This window comes from Rana temporaria, chromosome 2 (assembly GCF_905171775.1).
Source record: "Rana temporaria chromosome 2, aRanTem1.1, whole genome shotgun sequence".
Lineage (NCBI taxonomy): Eukaryota > Metazoa > Chordata > Amphibia > Anura > Ranidae > Rana > Rana temporaria.
Window position 1 is genome coordinate 122,305,898 of NC_053490.1, and position 25,291 is coordinate 122,331,188.

The 25,291-nt window shown below is 42.9% G+C and overlaps 1 protein-coding gene across 2 annotated transcripts in view; it reads right to left on the reverse strand.

Annotated features, from left to right (window-relative positions):
- ARHGEF25 (Rho guanine nucleotide exchange factor 25) overlaps positions 1-25,291 on the reverse strand; it is a 439,794-nt gene that overhangs the window by 61,334 nt on the left and 353,169 nt on the right. For both annotated transcript variants that reach the window (XM_040340892.1, XM_040340893.1), the window contains one exon: positions 7,270-7,368. In XM_040340892.1, coding sequence (XP_040196826.1) covers positions 7,270-7,368 — 99 coding nt within the window. The remainder of the gene's footprint in view (positions 1-7,269; positions 7,369-25,291) is intronic.

The following is a 25,291-nucleotide window of genomic DNA, read 5'->3' on the forward strand; positions in this document are numbered from 1 at the left end:
GCCCAGCACTAGGCTGTGCCAGACTCCATAGATAGGTTCCTGTGTGGTGAAGGTAGACGCCCCAAGTGGCCAGGGTTTATTTTATGTTTGATTTTGTTTATGCTGTTTGGATGCTTGCAATTGTTTTCAGCAAGATGGAAGAATAAACCAAATTCTTTGTTTTCAACCGTCTTCGGCTGTTTCTCTGTATCGTTCAGTGTGTAGTGAACCCATCCAGGGGGTCACACACCCCCGCTACCGAGCTTACCCCTTACAGTATATACAGTGGGGATGGAAAGTTTGGGTACCCCAGGTAAAAATTTGTATTAATGTGCATAACGAAGCCAAGGAAAGATGGAAAAATCTCCAAAAGGCATCAAATTACAGATTAGACATTTTTATAATATGTCAGAAAAAGTTCGATTTTATTTCAATCATTTACACTTACAAAATTACAGAAAACAAAAAAATGGCGTTTGCAAAAGTTTGGGCACCCTGCAGAGTTAATATCTTGCACTGCCCCCTTTGGCAAGTATCACCGCTTGTAAACACTTTTTGTAGCCAGCCAAGAGTCTTTCAATTCTTGTTTGAGGGATCTTTGCCCATTCTTCCTTACAAAAGTCTTCCAGTTCTTTGAGATTTCTGGGCTGTCTGTCACGCACTGCTCTTTTAAGGTCTATCCATAGATTTTCAATTATGTTGAGGTCAGGAGATTGTGAAGGCCATGGCAAAACCTTCAGTTTACGCCTCTTGATGTAATCCCCCGTGGATTTTGAGGTGTGTTTAGGATCATTATCCATTTGTAGAAGCCATCCTCTCTTTAGCTTCAGCTTTTTCACAGATGACATCAAGTTACCATCCCAAATTTTCTGAAATTGTATTGAATCCATTTTTCCTTCTACTCGTGAAATGTTCCCTGTGCCACTGGCTGCAATACAACCCCAAAGCATGATTGATCCACCCCCATGCTTCACAGTTGGACAGAGGTTCTTTTCATTAAATTCTGTGCCCCTTCTTCTCCAAACGTATCTTTGCTCATTCTGGCCAAAAAGTTCTATTTTAACCTCATCGGTCCACAGAACTTGTTTCCAAAATGCATCAGGCTTGTCTATGTTCATTTGCAAAGTTCAAACGCTGATTTTTGTTGTGAGGACATAGAAGAGGTTTTCTTCTGATGACTCTTCCATGAAGACCATATTTGTACAAGTATCTCTTTATAGTGGAATAGTGTACCACAACTCCAGTGTCTGCCAGATCTTTCTGGAGGGATCGTGCAGTCAAACGTGGGTTTTGAATTGCTTTTCTCACAATCCTGCGAGCTGTTCTGTCTGATATTTTTCTTGGTCTTCCAGATCTTGCTTTAACTTCCACTGTTCCTGATGACTGCCATTTCTTAATTACATTCCGAACAGAGGATATTGACATCTGAAAACTCTTTGCTATCTTCTTATAGCCTTCTCCAGCTTTGTGAGCGTCAACTATTTTCAGTTTCAGTTTTCTAGACAACTGCTTAGAAGAACCCATGGTGCTGATTGTTGGGGCAAGGTCAGATGAGTCTGGGCATTTATAACCTTTGAGATTGACATCACCTGGTCTTCCCAGACGATGATTGAGAACAATCCATGACACTGGCAGGTCTCAGCTTTGCAAAGGGGGCAGTGCATGCTAGAAATTCTGCAGGGTGCCCAAACTTTTGCAGAGGCCATTTTTTGGTTTTCTGTAATTTTGAAAGTGTAAATGATGGAAATAAAATCTAACTGTTTTTAAATATTATAAGAATGTCTAATCTGTAATTTGATGCCTTTTGGAGATTTTTCCATCTTTCCTTGGCTTCGTTATGCACATTAATACAAATTTTTACCTGGGGTGCCCAAACTTTCGATCCCCACTGTATATATATATATATATATATATATATATATATATATATATATATATATATATATATATATATACACACACACACACACACACACACAAGTCCAACCTTAAATGGAAATCAACCATTAAAAACCAATATAGTGAAACATATAAATTTAAATGCACAGTCCCATGATAGGATCAGCAATATAAACTTATTGTTGAAAACACAATAGTTCAGTGCAAAGATGTGCACAAAAAATTGGTGGTGACTTGAAAAGTGAAGAGGAGCACTGCACTGGATCACCTCTTCACTTTTCAAGTCACCACCAATTTTTTGTGCACATCTTTGCACTGAACTATTGTGCTTTCACCAATAAGTACTGAGCATGGTTGTTTGTTCGAAAAATCTACTAGTGTATGGCCAGCTAAATATCTGCCCCTGACTGGAGTATGTCGATCAAAGAGGCACTCATACCAGAATGATCCGCATACCAGTTTCTTAGGCACTCGTACTTGTACATTATTTCTGTAACCAGTGTAAGTTTTCTTGTTAAATGAAATACCAAAAAAATAACTGATATTTTAGAAATAAGCCATATTTAAAATACACATATATATATATATATATATATATATATATATATATATATATATATATATATATATATATATAAAATAGTGTAAAAAAAAAAGGCCTACTATACACTATTTAGCACCAAACGGATATATGTTGTCTCAGCAAAACCCAAAAATAATAATAGAATAATAATAAAGAGCAATAAAAGCTCTCTAATAATTAGATCCAAGGTATACTGAATACAAGCAGCTGTGTAAAAAGTTCAAAATATTAAAAGAATTTCAGCAACTATAAATAAGACAAAATGCCCATTCAAGAAATAAAATACAAACAGCGCTAATGTTGAGTGACAGAAGTGGCCAACACCACCATAAATTAAGTGATAGATGAGAGACACAATAAATTCTTAAAGAGAATAGCAGCGTGCACCTTCCACCACACTCTTCTAATCCACCACGTGTGAACACTCGCCCCTTCGGGGTTCAAACTCACCAGAATAAAATGAATTATTGGCGTTTCAATGAATATCAAATCCATTAACCGTGAATCTCTGCAGGCTGCATCTACCAAGGAGCCGTTTGCAAGAAGGAAGCCTCAGATGAAACAAATAAAAACAGAGGAAGCCAACATAGTGTAATCCTGTTTTAATTGTAAAGAAGCCCCTCACACCAAGCTCCCCTTTACATAAAACGTACATTTAAATCAAAAATAATGAACTAGCGGGAGATGCTGATCGCATTCAGGATCTGGTGACTATTTCAATGTTCATTAATTTTTATTTAAATGTACGTTTGATGTATAGGGGAGCTTGGTGTGAGGGGCTTCTTTACAATTAAAACAGGATTACGCTATGTTGGCTTTGTTTTGTTTATAGCGCAAAAAATAAAAACCGCAGAGGTGATCAAATACCACCAAAAGAAAGCTCTATTTGTGGGAAAAAAAGGACGCCAATTTTGTTTGGGAGCCACGTCGCACGACCGCGCAAGTCAGTTAAAGCAACACAGTGCCGAATCACAAAAAGGGGCAAGGTCCTTTAGCTTCATTTTGGTCTGGGTCTTAAGTGGTTAATAGTAGAACGCATTAAAAGTTTGCAATTTGCGGATTTTGGCATGTGTTCGCCAAACCTGCCCTTGAATTGAACCCATGCAGATTCGTTCATCACTGTTGGTCCAACCATCACCGGTTGGACCAACAGTGAAGGTCTCTGTTTTGAGCTATGAGAATCTGTAATTTCACATTAGGGCAGCTATAATGGTTAGAGATTTGTTTTACAGCTCTTTTACGGCTTGTTAAGAATAAGTAAATAGTCCCTTATGCCTTTTAATTTTTTCCTCTTTTTTCTCTTCTTTTCTCTTTCTTACTGTTTCCCTTTGTTTGGTTTTGCTGTGGTCTGCCTTAACCTGAGGTCCTGAAGGAATATTGAATACGGTGATGCGTCCGGATAGATTCCATGTATATATTTTATTTGCTTAATCCTGGTTTATGAAGTCTACCAACTGCCATTTGTTATTATGTTCTTTTTGTTTTTTTCTTATTGTACTTTATTTGCTCTTTTCTCAATAAATCAATTTTTTTGACCGTGAAAAAAAAGAATAAGTAAATCGTTTATTTTCAATAGTTTTAGCACAGGTGCGCTTCAAAGGTATCCCATTGTGACAGTGTTTAGAAACTGGCATATACTGATGCCTGTCTACTCTCATCATGGAATAAAGAATGGAGTGGGCTGCTAACATTATTATGAATGTTTACATTTTTTTATCTGTTAGAATAGAATATCAAATCAAATGGTCCAAATAAGAAATAACTTTTAGCAAGTGTCTTTTTTTTTCTATCCATGCTCCTCTGCACAATAATATATTTACTAGTCTGTGCAGTGAATGTATTCCTTAGGATGTGTGATTGTACTGTGCTCATTTGGTGCAGTAACATGTACATGAGACGTACAGCTTAAGTGCCTCTCCGTTCCATATATTATTGATTAGTAGAAGAAATGCTGCCAGTGTAGACATTCTAGTAAAAAGCATCCATCAATGCCATAATAGCCTTTCTCATAGAAAAACAAGCTAAAAGCTTTGGGAATTGTGAAGCTAGCTTTTCCATAAAATTTAGCGTAGAGATCTCAGCCTGGTCGGTACCTAGAAAACCTGGGCACCAAGTCAACAACTCTCATTCATCTGACCAGCATAGTAACTGTCACTAACATAGTAAATGTCACTAACATACTTAATAGAGTGGGGAAGACGTAGAACGTCTATACGTTTTTATTGCTGTCTGGGTTCCACTAGGAAGATTTATGTCCTCTGTCTGTCCTGGTGACCATTGTCAGCGGCACAGAAAGTTACTTTGCTTCTGGAAAAAGTGAGGGGAAATCTTCCAGTTGAGATAACTTGTTCCAGTAATAACTAATATCTAAGATTGTCATCCTCACTTTAAAGATATTTCCACTTAAAGCATAACTGAAGCTTGTGACATGTACACAGGAAGAACTGCCTAATGTAAAAAAGAAAGTCTGTTGTTTTGAGGTAGTTGGTTTTTTAGGGAACAAAATAAGCGACGGAACACTGGAACGTTTTTTGAGCTTAAAGTGTTTCTAAAGTCAGAAGGTTTCTATCCTAATGCATTAAGATAGAAAAAAATTCTGTGTGCAGCAGCCCCCCTCAGTCCCCCTAATACTTACCTGAGCCCCATCTTGATCCAGCGATGCTGCACGAGAGTCTCTGCTGTCTGGGACCTCTGTCCTCATTGGCTGAGACAGCAGCAGGGTGCCATTGGCCAGTGTAGCAATAGAGAAGGGACGTTTTCCTGAAACCTCCCCTCACTGTCAGGTTGCCACAGCCAACTATGTCACGGCAGGTCCCACCATTCCACAGACTTGACCTATGTGAAATTAAGTATCTTGAAAAGGTGCAAACATTAGTGAAAGGTTAAGGATGGAATGTGGATGCGCCAGAGACAGACTGTCTGCCTGGAAAAAGTTGAGTATTTTACTGGCCTTGGACCTATATTGTGAATTATTAATGTACATAGATTGAATCAGAGTTATAAAAAGCCTAGAGGGGTTGTGTATGCAAGCAATCCCAGACCCACTTTCACTTTGACATTTCACCAGTGAGCCTTAAAATGAGTATTATATCATCTACAATATTACAAATGCTAAAACAAAGCTTATCCTTTTCATTATATAATAACATGTTTTGCTAATAGAAGTGAAACGTTTATATCTCTTTGTTGTCCATGCCCCAATTGGGAACTGGAGAGATTTCCACTTCCTGTCCCGGTGACCACACAGGATACAGTATACAGGCGTACCCCACTTTTAAGTACACAATGGGACCAGAGCATGTATGTAAAACGAAAATGTACTTAAAGTGAAACAATACCTTTTTTCACTTCTAGGGTGTTGTGGGGGGTCAGGGGCTATAGTGGGGGTGTCAGGAGCTGTAGTTGATGTCTCAGGGGCTGTAGTGGGGGTGTCAGGGGCACACTGGAACAGGGCGGGCTATGCTCTCAGAGCTTCAGCTCCTTCTACTGCAGCTGCAAAATGTCTGTACATTGTAAGGCACTTTACATACACTCGCGGGTATGTCCTTACTCGTGAGTGTATGTAAAGTGAGTGTACTTAAAGCGGGGTATGCCTGTATGGAGAATCTCTCCAACAGACAGAAGTAAAATAAGAGAATGAAACCTTTGAGTGCTCAACTAAAAAGTGCTTTTATTGCAGTATGTACATCTATTGGATTCTTCTCACTTCCTGTCAGCAGCTACAAATAATGTAGTTGCTGGCTTTTAATAAGGACACTTACCTGTCCAGGGAGCCCGTGGTGTGCCCCCCTCCCCGAGGCTGATCCGATCATCGACTCAGGCTTCACCACCGGTTTCCTACTGTGTATGTGCAAGTCGTGCAGCGCTTTCTGAATGACCCGTCGTCTTCTGGGGCACACACAGGTCCCAGAAGGCAGCAGGGTGAAGAAGGAAATGATTCCCCGGGCCGCGGTCGAGGTAGGAAGGAAGTACACTCAGTAATTCACATAAGGCAAGTAAAAAAAAAAAATGTATTCAAAAACGAGTGGTGGAGGGGTGGAACTCCGCTTTAAGTTAAATAAAATTTGATTGCCTGCCCTTTTTACATGCACGTCATCTTCTTGGGCACCGGCTCCCTCACTGCCCTTGTGAAAGGGAAAGGGCCCAGCTGCTGGAAGTCTCACCTCCACCAATAAGAGGTGTCCACATCATGCCAACAGTGATTCAGACACCCAAAGAAGGACCCCCGGAATTAAACAGAAGAGAGGAGGATCAGGCTGGGGCGTCACGTGACCATGCTATTTAGGAAAGTAAACTTGAATCGTTTTCTTTTTCATATCAGCAGGTAGTTAGAGGGGGGCGGCAGGGAGTGATTTGCTACACCCTGGTGTTGGACTTGGGCTCTGTGATGAGGGGAGTCTGTGATGGGGGGGTATCTGTGATGAGGGGAGTCTGTGATAAAGGGGGGTCTGTGATGGGATGGTCTGTGATAAGGGAAGTCTGTGATGGGGGGGGGGGGCATCTGTGATGGGATGGTCTGTAATGAGGGGAGTCTGTGATGGGATGGTCTGTGATACGGAGCTTGTGGTTTGGAATTGAACAATATGGTATATAATATAATTTTGCATATGGGTAAAGGGGCTGTTGCATGTAAATCTGACTTCCTGAAATGTTTTATTTTAGTTTTAATTATCATGGTATAAAATAATGGATGTGGAGGCCTTTTGGTGGGTGTTATTGTTTTTTTGGGGGGGGGGGGGTGTACTATCTTAGCAACAAATGCTACATTCACTAAAGCCACCTTTTTTTTTACACCATTTGATACACACCTTATTGTCTGGCTCTGTGCTTGCCCCCTGCAGCAGGTCACACAGGAAAGATATGTCAGGCAATTGATGTTTTTCAGGAATATCATGTTCTTTCCATTCCTAAAAAAAAACAAAAAGGAAAAGACAAATTCAAGGGACATTTTTTTTATATAATATACAGATAAGGACAGAAGTAGTGTTTACCTCTACACAGAAGTTTGTGGATACCTATCATTCTTAGGCTTCATTTCCATGGACGTTTTTACAGCCACTTTTTTTTGCCTTTTTTACAGCTTAAAAACGCCTGTCCATGTTTTTTTTTTTTTGCACTGGAGCTCAAAAACGCTGCGGTAGCGTTTTTTTTTGCGTTTTTGAGCGTTTTTTAACGTTTGGCGTTTTTACAGCTCTAAGGCTGGATCTTCAGAACGCACTGGTCCTGGTTTTTTTTTGCAGCTTAAAAACGGTTCAGCCATCTACAGCTCAAAAACTTCATGGTGGGCATGAGGCCATAGACTAACATGGAGAGCCGTTTTTAAGCTGCAAAAAAAGCTCAGAAAAGTGGCTGTAAAAACGTCCAAAAACGTCCATGGAAATTAAGCCTTATAAGAGCTTGTTGGACACCCTTTCCAAAACCATGGCATAAATAGGTTACAGATAAAACAGCCTTTACTTTTCTGGGGAGGCTTTTTACAAGATTTTGGAGTGTGTCTGTGGGAATTTGTACCCATTTAGCCAAAAGAGCATTTGTGAGATCAGGTATTGATGTTGGGCGAGAAGACCCGGTTTACAAATGGTGTTCCAATTCATTCCAAAAGTGTTCAGCAAGGTTGAGGTCAGGGTTCTGTGCAGACTACTTCTTCCACACAAAACATGTCCATCCATGTCTGGGTTTGTGTACAGGGGCACAGTCATGGTGGAACATAAAAATGCTTTCCTCAAATTGTTGCCCCAAGGTCGGAATTGGCAAAGTTATCTAAAATACCTTGCTGTAGCATTCAGTTTACTTTTTACTGGAAACACCTGAACTCAAAAATTTGGAAAGGTGTCCACCTAGTTTTAGCTATAGTGTATATACATGATAAATTTCAGGAACTGCTGAAGTTCAGTAGAATATACCTACCCTACATATACTTAAACAGATACAGTGGGGAAAATAATTATTTCATACCCTGCAAATTTTATAAGTTTGCCCACTTACAAAGAAATTAACCTCCCTGGCGGTATGATTCTGTCTGGAATTACGTACCAAAAGCGGTACAATTATTTTGCAAGGAAATTTGGCGTTTTATACTGTAGGCCTGCAGCCTTAGGAATAACTCATTTAAATCTGACCAAACAAGAGTGTAGTAGGTATCCCGGGTATGATTTTTTTTTAAAAACAAAATTATAAATTATAATATAATAAATAATTATAAATAATTATAACAAATAATAATATAATTATAATAAAAATTATTCAATAATGTAATCAACTCAAAATCACTGAAATTTGCTCAGTTGGAGAATTGTCGCTGTCATTACTTTTATTTTTTTATGACGAATTTCCCCACAAATCGCTATCGCACAATTCTGCAAGTGATTATAATTTATTATCGCTGTTTTCTAGCTGCTCTAAAAACATTTTTGACATAAAGGGACACTTTTGGACAATCTACAGTTTTCAGGCAGAAAGAACAGTTTTTATTATATAAAAGAACATGTAGGGCACTGGGCAGACCACTAGGGGCAAGGGGGGGGTGTGTATTTTTTACATACAGTACTGTAATTTATAAGATTACAGTATACTGTATGTAATGTGTTTGTTTACTTTTTTGAATTTGGCGCCGTTCTCCGCCCCCGTGCGTCGCAGGGAACAGAGATCGGCGGCACACGGGGACACTGTGAATCGAGCGAGGTCCCGCTCACTCACACAGTGGGGTGACATCGCTGGATCCAGGGACAAGGTGAGTAACTTGTCTGTGGATGCTGCGAGCAGGTAAGCCGGTAAGCCGCGCCACTGCACACTCTGCACAGCTACCCCGAGCGTGACTCGGGGATACCGATCCTAGCATGGAAAATCCACCCCGAGTCATGCTCGGGGATACCGCTAGGAAGGTTAAGGTTATATCATTTTTATCATAGGTGTATTTTAAATTAAAGAGACAGAATATCAACCAAAAAAAAATTCACATGATACAAATGTTAAAAATTGAGTTGCAGTTCAGTGAATGAAATAAGTATTTGATCCCCAAAAACATGACTTAGTACTTGGTGGAGAAACCCTTGATGGCAAGCATAAAGGTAAGACGTTTATTGTAGTTGGTTAAACAGGTCTGCACACATCTCAGGAAGGATTTTTGTCCACTCTTCTTTGCAGATATTCTCATAGGCCTGGTTCACACTATGCATTTTTTTGTGTCTTTTCAGTTTTCCAGAAACATACACATATACAGTATATAGTGTATATATATATATATATATATATATATATATATATATATATATATATATATATATATATATATTGTGATGGTGCTATGTGAAAGATTGCTGGTTTACGCCATATTTTGGAGAGAAAGACACATTAATTGCACAGCTGTGTCTTGGGCTTTTTAAGTCTGACCTGAGATAGCTCAGAGCCCCACCCCACAGACAGGAAGTCTGTTCCTGGGAATCAGGTGGATTCCCAATCCCTCTGAGAGGAGTCAGAGATGCTGCATGGGGACAGCTAGAGCATGCATATCTGCAGGAGGCAGATGTCGTTTGATGATTGAGCAGCAAGACGCTGACAGGAGTAAGCTAGGTGTGTGCTTAACTCTAGGAAACTGTTTGTTCTGAGGAACAGAACTTAGGCCTAGGCTACAGGCCTGAAACAGACGGATGGCAAGTATGAAAGCCAGGAGGCTAAACTGTTGAGTTGGCAAGATACAGGAATGGTGGAACCCCCTGCAAGGGCTGCTAATGTATTTGTGAACTTTTGTGCTTTTAAATAAAAGTGGGCTACCAGGCCCTTAAAAACTCACTTCTGGACTGGCGTACTCACTGGAAAACGCATCTATCGCTGGAGTTTAATAACCCCAATCTTACAATATATATATATACTGTATATACACACAATATGAATAGGAATTTACAGTATATATTCACTATATATATATATATATATATATATATATATATATATATATATATATATAACTGTATTTTACATTTTGTAAAACAGTTTATCTTAACTACAGACGGTTAGCATGCAAATGACCCCATGCAAATGATGGGCCGAACGAACGGCGCATGCGCCGTCCCGTGGACGCTTCCCAATGCGCATGCACAGAATCACGTCGTAACGAACGCCTAAGATACGTCGAATCACTGCCTACGACGTGAACGTAACCTACGCCCAGCCCTATTCACGTACTACGTAAACAACGTAAAATACGACGGCTGTGTTCCCTGGTGCATTGCTGCTGCTGACTTACACCTGCTTTATGAGGCATAACTTTACGCCGGACATACGACTTACGTAAACGTAAAGTACGTTTGTGAATCGGCGTATTTCAGTCATTTGCATATTCGAAGCGTAAATCAATGGGAGCACCCCTTGCGACCAGAGTAAATATGCGCCCACGATACGACGGCGTAGGAAACTTACGTCGGTCGAATGAAGCCTAATTTCAGGCGTATCTTGCTTTCAAAGTCAGGCGCATAGATACGACGACGCATCTGTGCACTTACGCAGCGTATCTCGAGATACGTCGGCGTAAGTGCTACGTGAATCCGGGCCATAGTCTTTAATAAAATGCTGTGTCTATATCTACCTCAATTGTAACAGTAGAAAAGAGAACATCTGTGTTCCCATTTGTAATATATATAGCATATTTCTTCTTTAACCACTTCCCGCCCGGCCTATGGCCGATTTACGTCCGGGAAGTGGTTATGAAATCCTGACAGGACGTTCTAGAACGTCCTGCAGGATTTCATGCCGCGCGCGCCCGTGGGGGCGCGCATCGCGGCGATCGGTGATGCGGGGTGTCAGTCTGACACCCTGCATCTCCGATCTCGGTAAAGAGCCTCCGGCGGAGACTCTTTACCATGTGATCAGCCGTGTCCAACCACGGCTGATCACGATGTAAACAGGAAGAGCCGCCGATGGCTCTTCCTCACTCGCGTCTGACAGACGCGAGTAGAGGATAGCCGATCGGCGGCTCTCCTGTCAGGGGGGGTTCGCGCTGATTGTTTATCAGCGCAGCCCCCTCTCGGATCGCCACACTGGACCACCAGGGATGCCCACCCTGGAGCACCAGGGTGAGCAAAAAAAAAAAAAAAGCCAAAAAAAAAAAAAAAAAGTCTAAAAAAATAAATAAAAAAAAAAACATAAAGAAAAAAGATGCCAGTCAGTGCCCACAAATGGGCACTGACTGGCAACAATCAGTGCTGCCACCCCAGTGTCCATCAGCGCCACCCCAGTGTCCATCAGCGCCACCCCAGTGTCCATCAGTGCCACCCCACAGTGCCCATCCATGCCCAGTGCCCACCTAGCAGTGCCCATCTGTGCCACCCATAAGTATCCATCAGTGCCGCCCATGAGTGCCCATCTGTGCCGCCTATGAGTGCCCAGTGCCGCCCATGAGTGCCCATCAGTGCCGCCTATGTGTGCCCATCAGTGCCGCCTATGTGTGCCCATCAGTGCCGCCTATGTGTGCCCATCAGTGCTGCCTATGTGTGCCCATCAGTGCCGCCTATGTGTGCCCATCAGTGTCGCATACCAGCGCCGCCAATCAGTGCCACCTCATCTGTGCCCGTCAGTACTACCTCATCGATGTCCATCAGTGCCATCTCATCGGTGCCCATTAGTGCCGCCATATCAGTGCCCGTAATTGAAAGAGAAAACTTATTTACAAAAAAATTAACAGAAAAAAATAAAAACGTAATTTTTTTTCCAAATTTTCAGCCTTTTTTTAGTTGTTGCGCAAAAAAAAAAAATCGCAGAGGTGATCAAATACCACCAAAAGAAAGCTCTATTTGTGGGGAAAAAAGGACGCCAATTTTGTTTGGGTACAGTGTAGCATGACCGCGCAATTGCCATTCAAAGTGCGACAGTGCTGAAAGCTGAAAATTGGCTTGGGCGGGAAGCTGCGTAAGTACCTGGTATGGAAGTGGTTAAAGGTTCTTATGCAGTCCTTCACTGAAACACTTTTCTCTTCTGATAACCACTTCCTTATTTAAGGAGAATTATCCCGTCTCGCATTTTCACAATTTAGGTAGCCAGCAGGGATGTTGCTATGTAAAAAACAGACTTGGTAAAAAAAAAGAAATGAGTCATAAGAGGCTTCAGAGGTATGATGGGCCAGTTCATCTGCAGGGCAATATAGATTAGGTAGTCTGAACTAACAGAGCCTGAAAAGCTGTTTTTAGGGTCATGAACCATCTTAATGGCAGGAGATAATCCTTTTTTCTTGCTAACCGTCTGTAGTCAAGATAAACTGTTTTACAAAATGTAAAATACAGTTATATATATATATATATATATATATATATATATATATATATATAGTGAATATATACTGTATATTCCTATTCATATTGTGTGTATATACAGTATATATATATTGTAAGATTGGGGTTATTAGACTCCAGCGATAGATGCGTTTTCCAGTGAGTACGCCAGTCCAGAAGTGAGTTTTTAAGGGCCTGGTAGCCCACTTTTATTTAAAAGCACAAAAGTTCACAAATACATTAGCAGCCCTTGCAGGGGGATCCACCATTCCTGTATCTTGCCAACTCAACAGTTTAGCCTCCTGGCTTTCATACTTGTTCCTCAGAACAAACAGTTTCCTAGAGTTAAGCACACACCTAGCTTACTCCTGTCAGCATCTTGCTGCTCAATCATCAAATGACATCTGCCTCCTGCAGATATGCATGCTCTAGCTATCCCCATGCAGCATCTCTGACTCCTCTCAGAGGGATTGGGAATCCACCTGATTCCCAGGAACAGACTTCCTGTCTGTGGGGTGGGGCTCTGAACCATCTCAGGTCAGACTTAAAAAGCCCAAGACACAGCTGTGCAATTAATGTGTCTTTCTCTACAAAATCTGACGTAAACCAGCAAGAAAGGAGAACAGAGAGCAAACAGTAGGGTAAAAAATATTTGAAAAATGTTATTGGGGGGGGTGACACCATATTTTACCGCACCAGGTGACACCAACCCTAGTGACGCCACTGCGAGAATGTACAATATGTAAAGCACTGTGTAATTTGTTGGCGCTTTATAAATACCTGTAAAAAATTACAGTATTCTAGAAGCAGGTGATCCAATGCCTGTTCTAGTAGCTGGTCTGAAAGGGAAAACAATTGGCTGTGGGCAGAAAATTAAAAGCCTATCCTTGCATTGTTGGTGATCCACAAATAAGCTGTTGTCAGCCACACACAATCAGCCACTATATAATCTGCTTTTGGATTCCCAAAGTTTGTCATCTAAAGCCTTGTACACACGATCACTCCATCCGATGAGAACGGTCTGAAGGACCGTTGTCATCGGTTAACCGATGAAGCTGACTGATGATCCGTTGAGCCCACACACCCTCAGTTAAATAACCGATCGTGTCACAACACGGTGACGTAAAACACAACAACGTGCTGAAAAAATGAAGTTCAATGCTTCCAAGCATGCGTCGACTTGATTCTGAGCATGCGTGGATTTTTAACCGATGGTCGTGCCTACTAACGATCGTTTTTGACCTATCGGTTAGGAATCCATCGGTTAAATTTAAAGCAAGTTGGCTTTTTTTTAACCGATGGTTAAATAACCTATGGGGCCCACACACGATCGGTTTTGACCGATGAAAACGGTCCATCAGACCGTTGTTCTCTGGTTAACCTATCGTGTGTACGAGGCCTTATTCAAATGATCCCACTATAATGATCCACTTACACACTGCTAATCTGCATACCTATTGAAGGACACTGACCAGGCACCGCTATAATGTGTCTTATCTTAAAAATAACACAACATTGATCAGGTAAAAAATCCCACTGTCAATCCCTAGTTTCTGGAAGCAATCATTCCAGGGCTATCTGCCTTATTTAAAGAGATGACAATGATAAACTGCAGTTGTTCCCAAGACATTCAAAGTTAAATTGCCCTGCGAAGGCGTAAAAATCAATTATTATCTCCAATGTTCAGAAATGGTCATAAACGGTTGCATCAGAACAATCATCACTGTTGTGGAAGGATTTAAATATAAGAAAAAGCTTGTTATATACTTATTCTTCTTATGTCTTGCTAGAATGAAAGTCTGCTTTTTCTGACACGCCACAAGGATTTCCTGACATGTTGACTGCTTGTAGAACTGTACTCCCTGCTGTAAATGCGGCTGTTATCTGACAATAATCCGATTATGTGATCCTTGCTTTAGCTAGCGCCTTCCCAACAGCATTTAGCAGCAAATGGTACAAAGAGGAAGGGATGAACATACAAGAGGTTGTGTTGTAGCGTAAACCACAATCGTTCTCTCTTACTCATCGAGTACACTCTGATATCACATAGCCATAGCTTGAGCCAAAGCAATTTTTCTACCTCACTGCAGATAGGATGTGTGAAATCTATTAGGAAAGGGTGCTTCATCTTAGTTAGAAAGGTTTCCTATACAAATCTAGTTTGCTTGTGGTGGGAATTTTTTTTATACCCAATTCACATCTACTGCAACACCTTTGCACATTTCTGCTGTGAGGTGAAGTTTTTTTCTAGGGAAACTAGTTAACACAAACGTGTAAAAGGATATGCTGCTTTCCTTGTAGAAAAACATTACTTCAAGCATGCCAACGTCTCAAAATGTATATAACTCCAATGCATGACATGCCTTCTTCCCAGGGGCGGACTGACAACTCATGGGACCCCCGGGCAATAGGAGATTATGGGGCCCCCGGGCAATAGGAGATTATGGGGCCCCTGGGCAATAGGAGATAATGGGGCCCACAGGCAATAGATTATGGGGCCACACAGTATACACACACAAACAGTATACATACACAGTATACACACACAGACACACAATATACACACAAAGGCCCAGATTCACATAGGAAATACGACGGCGTATCTCCGAGTTGTGCCGTCGTATCTATGCGCCTGATTCTTAGAATCAGTTACGCATAGATTTGTGTTAGATCCGACCGGCATAAGTCTCTTACGCCGTCGGATCTTAACTGCATATTTACGCTGGCCGCTAGGACGTGTACGTTGATTTACGCTTAGAAATAACTAAATAAGCTAGAATTCACGAATGTACGCCTGGCCAACACAGTACAGATACGCCGTTTACGTTAGGCTTTTCCCGCCGTAAAGTTACCCCTGCTATATGATGCTTACATGCGGCGTAAGTATGGCCGTCGTTCCCGCAACTAAATTTGAAAATTTTACGTTGTTTGCGTAAGTCGTCCGTGAATGGGGCTGGACGTAATTTACGTTCACGTCGGGTCACGAGTGATTAACATAAAACACGCCCCCCTGTTCCACATTTGAATTAGGCGGGCTTACGCCGGCCTATTTACGCTACGCCGTTGCAACTTACGGAGAAAGTGCTTTGAGAATACTGCACTTGCCCGTATAAGTTGCGGAGGCATAACGTAAATAGGATACGTTACGCCGGCTCAAAGATACGCGGCTGTACGTGAATCCGGGCCATAGTATACATACACACAGAATACACATACACACACTAAAAAGGTACTAGAGAAGCAGGGCAGCTATAATCTTAAGATTTTTTTAAAAACACAGATTTTTACATACTGTCCCTGGTTTTACTGAGGCTGGCAATTCTGATGGGGCCCTCGGGCAGTGCCGAGTGCACGAATGGTCAGTCCGCCCCTGCTTCTTCTATTACCCAAACACATTCTGCAACGCTCAGTACCAACACATTGAAATTGGTAAATTATCGGCTAGCCTAAAGTAGAACTAAAGTTCTGTATCTTCATTTTTAATGCATAGTAAAAATTGTACACGGGAGGTGATGAAAGGGTGCTATCATCTGCTGGAACTGATGTAATAACAGGAAGTTCTCTGTAGGAAACACTTTCATTCTTTGCCAGAAATTGGATGTGTAATAGGATGGTTCTATCTCCAGAACTTGTTACATTCTTTAAAAATGCAGCCGTCTTGTTAAATGAGAAGGAAGAGCACAGGACAGGCCAATGTTCTGTACAGTGGATGCTCACCTCTGCCCATTATACAAATGTAGGAGCATAATTACATACGACGAGGGAGAGGTGGAAAGCCTATGACCACTGGGCTGAGCAGCCAGCAGAGCTGAAACCAAGAGGTCATTAAAGTATCCAGGTCCTGCTTCTATGCCTGCACACTAGCTGGGAGACCTATTGAGAAAGACGCAAGGTTCACAGTTTTCGAACTGTGCATGCATGCACACATTTTAGCTGACAATTTCTGTATTAAAAAAACACTAGTTCTGTTTAGGGTTACTTTAGAAAGCTGGCCACATTTTGGTTCAAAAGTTTGATCCATTTATGGCTGCTCCCATTCGTGAGAAGTCAATCTATTAATCATCAATCATGAATGGGATTGCTGGAAAATTTCAGGTCAATCTGTGTATTCTGTTGGTGGGGAGGCGGGGAAGCCCTGGTTTTAGAATATGACACAGCAAGGAGGATTCCTGCATCCACACCATCTTCATCGATGCCCTGAGACAAGGCTGAGGATGTCAAGGGGGATACTCGACCTTAAAGAGGAGTTCCACCCAAATTTGGAACTTCCGCTTATCCCACTCCTCACCCCCTTTACATGCCACATTTGGCATGTAATTTTTTTTGGGGGGGGGGGGAAATGGGGGCTTCAGGAAGAGTGGGACTTCCTGTCCCACTTCCTACTTCCTGTAGGCGATTAAGCTTAATCGCCTACAGGAAGGGGCTGCTGTAGGCGATCGCCTAGGACACGTCACAGGTCCTAGGCGATCTCCTGGCCAATTACACGGCGCAGCGCCGGGCCGCGCCGCGCGCGCCGCTCGCGCATGCGCAGTGGGTGCCCGGTCGTGAAGCCAAAAGCTGTCATGGCCGGGTGCCCACAGTGACAATGAAGACACCGGCCGGGGAGGGGGGGAGAGGAGCAAAGCCCCGGCCGGCACGTCGCTGGAACGCTGGAGCAGGTAAGTGTCTGTTTATTAAAAGCCAGCAGCTACACTTTTTGTAGCTGCTGACTTTTAATAAACATACAAATTGGCTGGAACTCCCCTTTAAGGCAGGCCTCTACTGTTAGAGATGAATGTACATCATGTACACTTGCCCTGGTACTGTTCTGTAGTTACCTCTTGGTTCCTCCCGACAGTGTACACCTTCTTTGTAATCTGCTTTTGGGAGGGACATACTGAACTCTGTCCACATCTATCTGTCCAGTATTTTCCACTACCATTCCACAGTAGCAGAGTTGGTCCCGGCAAAGCACTTAACCCTGTACAGGATGGGAACCTCTGCAGCCCAAATCTGCTCCCGTTGCTCTGGGAGACAGACTGCTAGTGGAAGGAATGCCAACAACATCTACCTCGTTGCTACAGGCCATTCCACTGACTGCTCTGTATCTACAGAGAACTAGTATTGTCACTCTAGGACAGAATGTGAATTAGAACTACAGAACCCCTTTCTTCATCTCCATAAGATAGGGGGAGATTTTCTTTAGTTCACAGAGGTGAATTGGGTAGGGCCCATAACACTGTTTTAGATAACCTTGTAGAGAACAGAGGAACTTATGACCTTACTGGATTTCTTTTTTTTTTGCACTTATCAAACAGATATAACAAAACACTTTTGCTGTGCCATGTCTTGTTTTCAGAAGGGTTAGATCTCAGCAAGATTCTCACTTCCACAAGTTGAGGGGCCCCAGAAAGTCTGTTCTGAGTGGAGAATTTTGTTTTGCAGTAACTCCTAGATTGGGTTCTGAAATCCAGAAGCTTTGTAGAGTCTAGGAAAGGATGAAGCCTCTAACCCTGTGTCCACATTTTATTGGACACCAGCATCCTGATTGTTTAGGTGTGCACAGCCTTTTTAGTTAAAGCGGAGGTTCCGTGGGTTCTGCTTTTTTTTAAAAAATCTGCAATGCTTTTTACTATAGCAAGTAAGGTACTGCTCACTTGCTAGCCGCTCGTACATTCGTCAGTTCTGTTTTCGTCCAAAAGGATAACTTATAAAAAACAGTCCTGTGCTTTTCCATCTTGCTTGTGGGCATTGTGAAGCCCACAAGCAAACACTTCCTGGATTCCTCGTCACATGACGCGCTTTACGAGTCATGTGACCCGCTTCCCGCGTCACGTGACACTCGAGCTAGTGTGAGAATACACGCCTAGCTATTTCGGATGGTCTCCTGTGAGTGTTGAAACGTCACTCCCAGGAGACCTTGCGCCCATTACGCTTCGAGTCGTGGAAAAGGAGCGACACGCCCACTCCCCGCAGGGAAGAAGACCCGGAAGTGAGGCTGAATACAGGTAAGGGTACAGATCTTGAAAAAAAATTACAACGCTACAGGCATTTATTAAGGCTGCAGAAATGATAGATAGAAAGTTCAGTTTTTAGGGTGAACCTCCGCTTTAAGGTGCTGCCTATGGTTCAGGGCCCTGGAAACAAGCTGCTACAGGTGAAGCATGTGGAAACAGACAATGGGAGAGTTATCTGATCAGACCTGGTCCTTCTCTAGGAGACTGGGTGTAATTAGGCAGGAGCCTGAGTGTCACAAAGATGAATGACTAAAGCCTAGTTCAATAAAAAACGGCCGACATTTGGCCATGTGTACGGCAGCCAGTCCGACAAACGTTTGGCTGCCTTCTATCAAAGGGTCATGACCAAAAAAAATCTGCTGGCCCTTCAAGGGTAACCCTGTGTGTGAGTTTTGAACTTCACTTTTTAATAAAAGTGGGCAAAAGGCCCTGAAATGTACTTCACTGGCTGGACATTTGAGTGTACCCCCACATTATATTTAACAGAATATAGGGGAAGTTCATTGTTAGGGTTTACATACAGTGTAATGCCTCGTACATACCATTGATTTTCCCGGCGTTTAAAAGACCGCCGGGAAAACCGAGAACCGGCTCGGTCACTTTTCCCCTGTACACACGGCTGGGAGAGCTTTGGTAGGGAAAACTGGCTGTGTGTATGCTCCCTCACAGTGTTTCCCCATAGCAAAACTGCGAGAGAAAAAAAAACAGCGATTCGCTTCGGGAAAAAATAAGACAAGTTCTCATTTTTTTCACCGCAGTTTTCCTGTCGGGAAAACTGCTATGAAGCATACACACAGCTGGTTTTCCTGGCCAAAAGAAAACATGGCAGTTTTCCAGACTGGAAAACCAATGGTGTGTACGAGGTATAAAACTCCTCACAAGTATCCAACTCATTAGAATTTGACCGTGACTGAACAGACTAACACCTACCCAAAATTGAACATACATTAATTTGAATTAATACTCCTTTGTATAATGCAATTTACATTTTATTATCCTTCATTATCTTAACATTTTTCAATACCCTGTACAATATATTCATATTTAAATAAGCAATAATCCTTAACAATTCAGTTAATATAATTAAGTTCCTATTTCTCTCTGTAATTACATTTCATAGATTCATGATTTTTTTTTTTTTTAAAGAGACGCACTAAATCACTGTCTGTCATTTTAGCTAAATGTATAAGGGTATCAGCTTCTCGTCAGAGCCTCTGAGCGAAATCCTCCAGTCAGACAACAGTGATTGAGTATTTGGTAACAGAGTGAGACATGAGAAGACCTGACAGCTAAGGGCTTCTGGGCTTAGCAGCCAATCTGATGTGGAGAGCAGGGATCTCATAAACCAACATGAAATGTGGAAAATATTTGCTCTCAATAACCACATGTATGCTATTTATGAACAGAAAAAGAGAAGTGGAAAAATATGGAATAAATAACTATAGCATGGTAATATTAGGAAGGTCTCCGTAGTCAGGGAGAATGACAGGAGAGGCTTTCTCGGCACATGAATAATGGATTGTGGAAGCTGTAGGGAACTCAGTCTTCCACAAGCTGTGAATCATTACACTGAAGGATTAGTACTCTGTGTTACATTCACGTCGCATACAGCTTATTCTGAGATCTAAAGGGTAGGAACCATCTCATTCACTTTTTATGTAGCTTCATTTAACAAGTGTTTTTGAAAACTGGTGTACATCCAACCATGCAGCACTGACAACACGGGTTGTCTTTCAATCAGGTACATTCCAATTCCAAAATCAACACCTGCATGTATTGTCCAGCCATTCCAACACGACATAATCTGCCTATATATGGGCAAATCCCTAATCTATCTTGGCAAAGGATGCGAAAATTGTTCTTAGTATTTATTGGCATACATCTAATGTAGCCCCCATTTTTCTTCTTGATTTGTGCATTTTTAAATTGTTTGTTAAAGCAGGGGTCCCACTTAAAGAAAAAAGGTTAAAAGCCAGCAGCTACAAACTTTCAATAAATGGACACTTACCTGTCCATGGTGCCGTGATATCGGCAGCCGAGAGCCGAGTGATTGGCTGCCCACTCCACCATCCTTCGTGAGGGAATCAGGAAATTAAGCGTTGCGGCGTCACTTCCCGGTTCCCTACTGCGCATGTGCAAATCGCGCTGTGTGTCTTCACTGGTTCCCGCTGTGTTCTGAAAGCTGTGTGTCTCCCAGAAGACAGCGGGGGCATAGAGTAGGCACCGGAAGTGGCGTAGATCACGGAGGTGATCTATGCCAGGAAGTGGGAGCAAATACCTGTATTAGACAGGTATCTGCTTCCCCCTCCCCCTGAAAGGTGCCAAATGTGACACCAGAGGGGGGAGGGTTCCAAAATGTCGATGTGTAGCACTACCCCTGGAGGAGCTGCTGGATTGTTTTGGGTGGCACATTTACCTTGTGGGTCTTCCGAATTCCTAGAGGTGAATAGTGCATATAGCTATAGTAAAGGAATGTCCACAACAAGTGTCTTTTCTGTGCTCTTTATTACCCAGCCGGGTAAAAACATTGAACTGGTGATGAAAGGATAGAGTTTGGAAGAAGAAGGAGAACAGTAGATTCAGGCGTAGTATTGGGAACAGTCCTGCTCCTATATGTAACACTTTCCGCACCACTCCTGACTGAGTGGGCTTAGCGTACCTGGACAGTCCTCTTATACTGACCTGGCAGCCGGAGTATCACTCGAACTCTTGTTAGGACAAAGTCTCTGCCAAAGACCCTCCTTAGAATGGACTTGAACTTGAGGAAAAGTCTCTGCCACAGACCCTCCTTAGAATGAACTTCAGGGAGACACCTCTGCCACAGGCCCTCTCTGGCTGTAGATACAGAGGCAACCCTCATTAAGGAATTATGCCTGGATCTCCTTCTTAACGTCGCCCAGGTACCGACTGACAGGTGTTCAATCCTTAAGTGTCCGGCTACCTTGATCCCCGGTGGTTTGTCGAAATCCTTTTGGACCGCCAGCCTCTCAATGGCGCTCCTTAGACAGACTCCCCACCGAACTGCTATACCGCTTGTGATCTCCAAAAGTGGGGACCCAGTCGATCACTTGGCCCCCGCCTTCAACATGGTCCCGGAACCAGGAACACTGCGTGGCAAGCATGCCATGGCCAGGTAAGCCATAACGCCAGGGCGCCATGATGTGGCCACCCTAAAGGTGGGTGCCACACTGGAAGAAGACCCAGACTCAATGGCGTATGTCCCATAAGTACCCTCTCCCAGCATGCCCAGCGAGGACACTCCCTCCTGATTGGTTGCTGGAAAAGAACACCCAAATCTCGACCCTGCTGCTGACACCTGTCGCCCTGGGGTGAAATAGCACCCCAGGTACAACAGAATGAGCCCGCAGCACAGCCAAGCTGAAACAGAGTCCCTATTTAAACATTGTAATTTGGATCAGAATCATTAGCACTCTGATCACCCTCTAAATTTCAGTAGCACTGGTACTTGAAAGTAATCAGGCGCTACAGGTGGAACTCCACTTTAAGGCATTTATATAAGACTATGCCAGCCCATCTATTAGAGGCTGGCATAGCACACAATGTAAGTTGTTTTGAAAAAGGAGTGTTCTAAATACCGAATTTCAGCAATCTTCAGGTCAGTCACATGACTTGTGGACGTTTTACAGCTCCAATAGATTGATTCTGTGGGAGGAGCCATGATCTCCCTCTGACGTCAGCCAGGGAGATCACGGGACCGCTCGTCTCCTCCACAGAATCCGTCCATCAGAGCTATAAAGCGGCTGCTAGTTATGTGACCGGCCTGAAGACAGCTGAAATTCAGTATTTAGAACACTTGTTTTTTAAAACAACCTACATCTAATAGAGGGGCTGGCAGTGACAATTTTAGGTTTTTCTTTTACAAGAATAGCGTCAGGACCAGGCCGGGCCAGAGACTGACAGGGAGGGAGCTGACAGGTTGGAATGAGGGGGTGAGGGGGGAGAGAGGAGAGCTAAGAGCAGGGCAGCATATGAAAGAGGGACGCACTCTGACCATGGTGGTCATGGCTCAGAAGCCATGATTTTCATGGTCAGTGCACAGAGGGCATACAGGAAGTGGCAAGTTTAGGGAGTTTTTTTTTGCAGTTTTGAGGGGGCAAATTACACAGCACAAGCACTGTGCTGTGTAATCTGCTTTAAGGGACCAGGGTCTGTATATATTTTTTGGGGGTTAACAAGCGCTTTAAGTCTGAATTCCAGGGGAAAAAACCCAAATAAGGTTGGGCAAGGCGCACATGTGTGTCATAATCTCCCATTGTCCAATCACAGAAACACCTTTGAAAGAAATAAGATGTTTTCTGAATGGAGGCGCTGGTTTAAAGTGGTTCGAAAGGAAGAAGGGGTTTTTTTTTAAGTGGAGTTCCAGCCTTTTTATATTTATTTAAAAGTCAGCAGCTACAAAAAGTGTAGCTGCTGACTTTTAACAAACAGACACTTACCTGTACCACAGTCCAGCAATACGGCCGCCCAGGGCGTCGCTCCTCTCCCCCCCTCTCCCCCAGTGCCTCCGTTCACACTGTGGGCACCCGCCCATGACAGCTTTCGGCTTCACGCCCGGGCACGCACTGGGCATGCGCGAGTCGTGCTGCGCTCTAGGAGTGAACAGGCGATCTTCTGGGACCTGTCACATGTCCCAGGAGATTGCCTAGAGGGAGGGGCCGGCTAAGGCGAGAGGAGGAGTCGCCTAGGCAGCCCGTAGGTGGAAGTAGGTAGTGGCACAGGAAGTCCCACTCCTACCGAAGCCCCCACTCCCCCGCCCAAAAAAAATTACATGCCAAATGTGGCATGTAAGGGGGTGAGGAGTGCTTAAAGCGGAAGTTTTGGTGGAACTCCGCTTTAACCTTAATGCAATCTCTGTATTAAGGTAAAAAAAAACTCTGTATGCATCTCTCTGCCCCACTCCTTTTTTTTTTACCTAAGCCCCATCTCGGTCCAGTGCTGTACCGGAGAGCAGCAGCTCTCTCGGCTCTTCCCCCCATTGGCTCCCACTGCTGCCAATCACAGCCAGTGGTTATGGTGTGGGGGGCAGGCTTAAGCTGAGCTCTGTGTGTCAGGAGCAAGCATGCACAAGTGCCCCCATAGCGCTCAGCAGAAGGGGGGAGTCAGGAGCACTGGTGGGGGATCTGAGAAGAGGAGGATCGGGGTTCTGTGCACAACCATTACACAGAGCAGGTAAGTATAACATGTTTGTTATTTAAAACAAAGTTATGGGTTTTACAATCACTTTAACTGCAGCAGAGAGAAATCAGGTCCCCTCCCCTGACAGCAAGGGCTCAGCTGTGTGGCAAAACTGTGTAAATCTCAGGTTCGGATGGACAGAAATACAAATCGTTTGGCAAGTTAATTCTCTTCCTTGTATGTATTTCATCTGTGTATTTAGCAGTTTGTTTGGAGTCCAGCTCTAAAAAGCCCCCCCTCCCTTTTTGTGGAAAAATAACAGCACGATGCTTCTAGAGAAATTCCACTTGAATTGTTTTTAAACAATACAGAAGTGCCAGAGCTAACGCAATGAGATACATATGCCAGTAACCAAATGTAGCTGTAAAAAAAAAAAAAAGAAAATGAACTATACACTGGAGGAGTGATGGATTTGTATTATTATCTGGCTGCTAAAAGCCATATATGCTGTATACTGTCTATACTGTGTGCGCAACACTATGAGATATATTAAAGGGGTATTAAACCCAAAATCAAACATTTATCATATTGCAGCTTACCAACTCTAATGCCTTGTACACACGATCGGAATTTCCGATGAAAAAAGTCAGACGGAATTTTTTTATCGGATATTCCGACCGTGTGTGGGCCCCATCTGAATTTTTTCCGTCGGAGTTTAGAAATAGAACATGTTTTATTTTTTTTCGATGGAATAAAATCCTATCAGAAATTCCAATGGTCTGTGTGGAACTCCAACAGGGAAAAAAACATGCATGCTCAGAATCAAGTCGACGCATGCTCGGAAGCATTGAATTTAATTTTTCTCGGCTCGTCGTAGTGTTTTATGTTTCTGTGTGTATGAAAGACAGCTTGAATGGAATTCCAACGGAAAATTCCATCGGATTTTATCCCATCGGAAATTCCGATCATGTGTACAGGGCATTTCCTTTCTTTTTTTGAGGCCCCGTTCACACATATGCAAATTGGTTGCTTACACTGCATCCAATTCACATAACATTTTAAAATACATTGATTTTAATGAGGCTGGTTCACATATGTGCGATGCATTCGCACTGCGCATTGCCCAAAAAACGTGTGCGTTTTCTAGGCATTGTGGTGCGAATTGTCTGCACGTTATCTTCTATGGGAACACCACTCATTGGAGAGTTACAGTGTCATTGCAGTGATCTATGTTTTGTTGTACAGTTTTTGTTTGCTTTGTTTTTCATATGCATACCACAATGCAGGGCTCGACAAATCCCGGGCGCCAGGTCACCATGGCGACTAGAAATAGGGTCCTGGCGACTTGGCTTGGAAGGGGGGCAAAATTTTTTTTTTTTTTGTGAGCTGGTGCCATCTGGTGGTGAGCCGTTGGTATTACAAGTTATTACCACCAGATG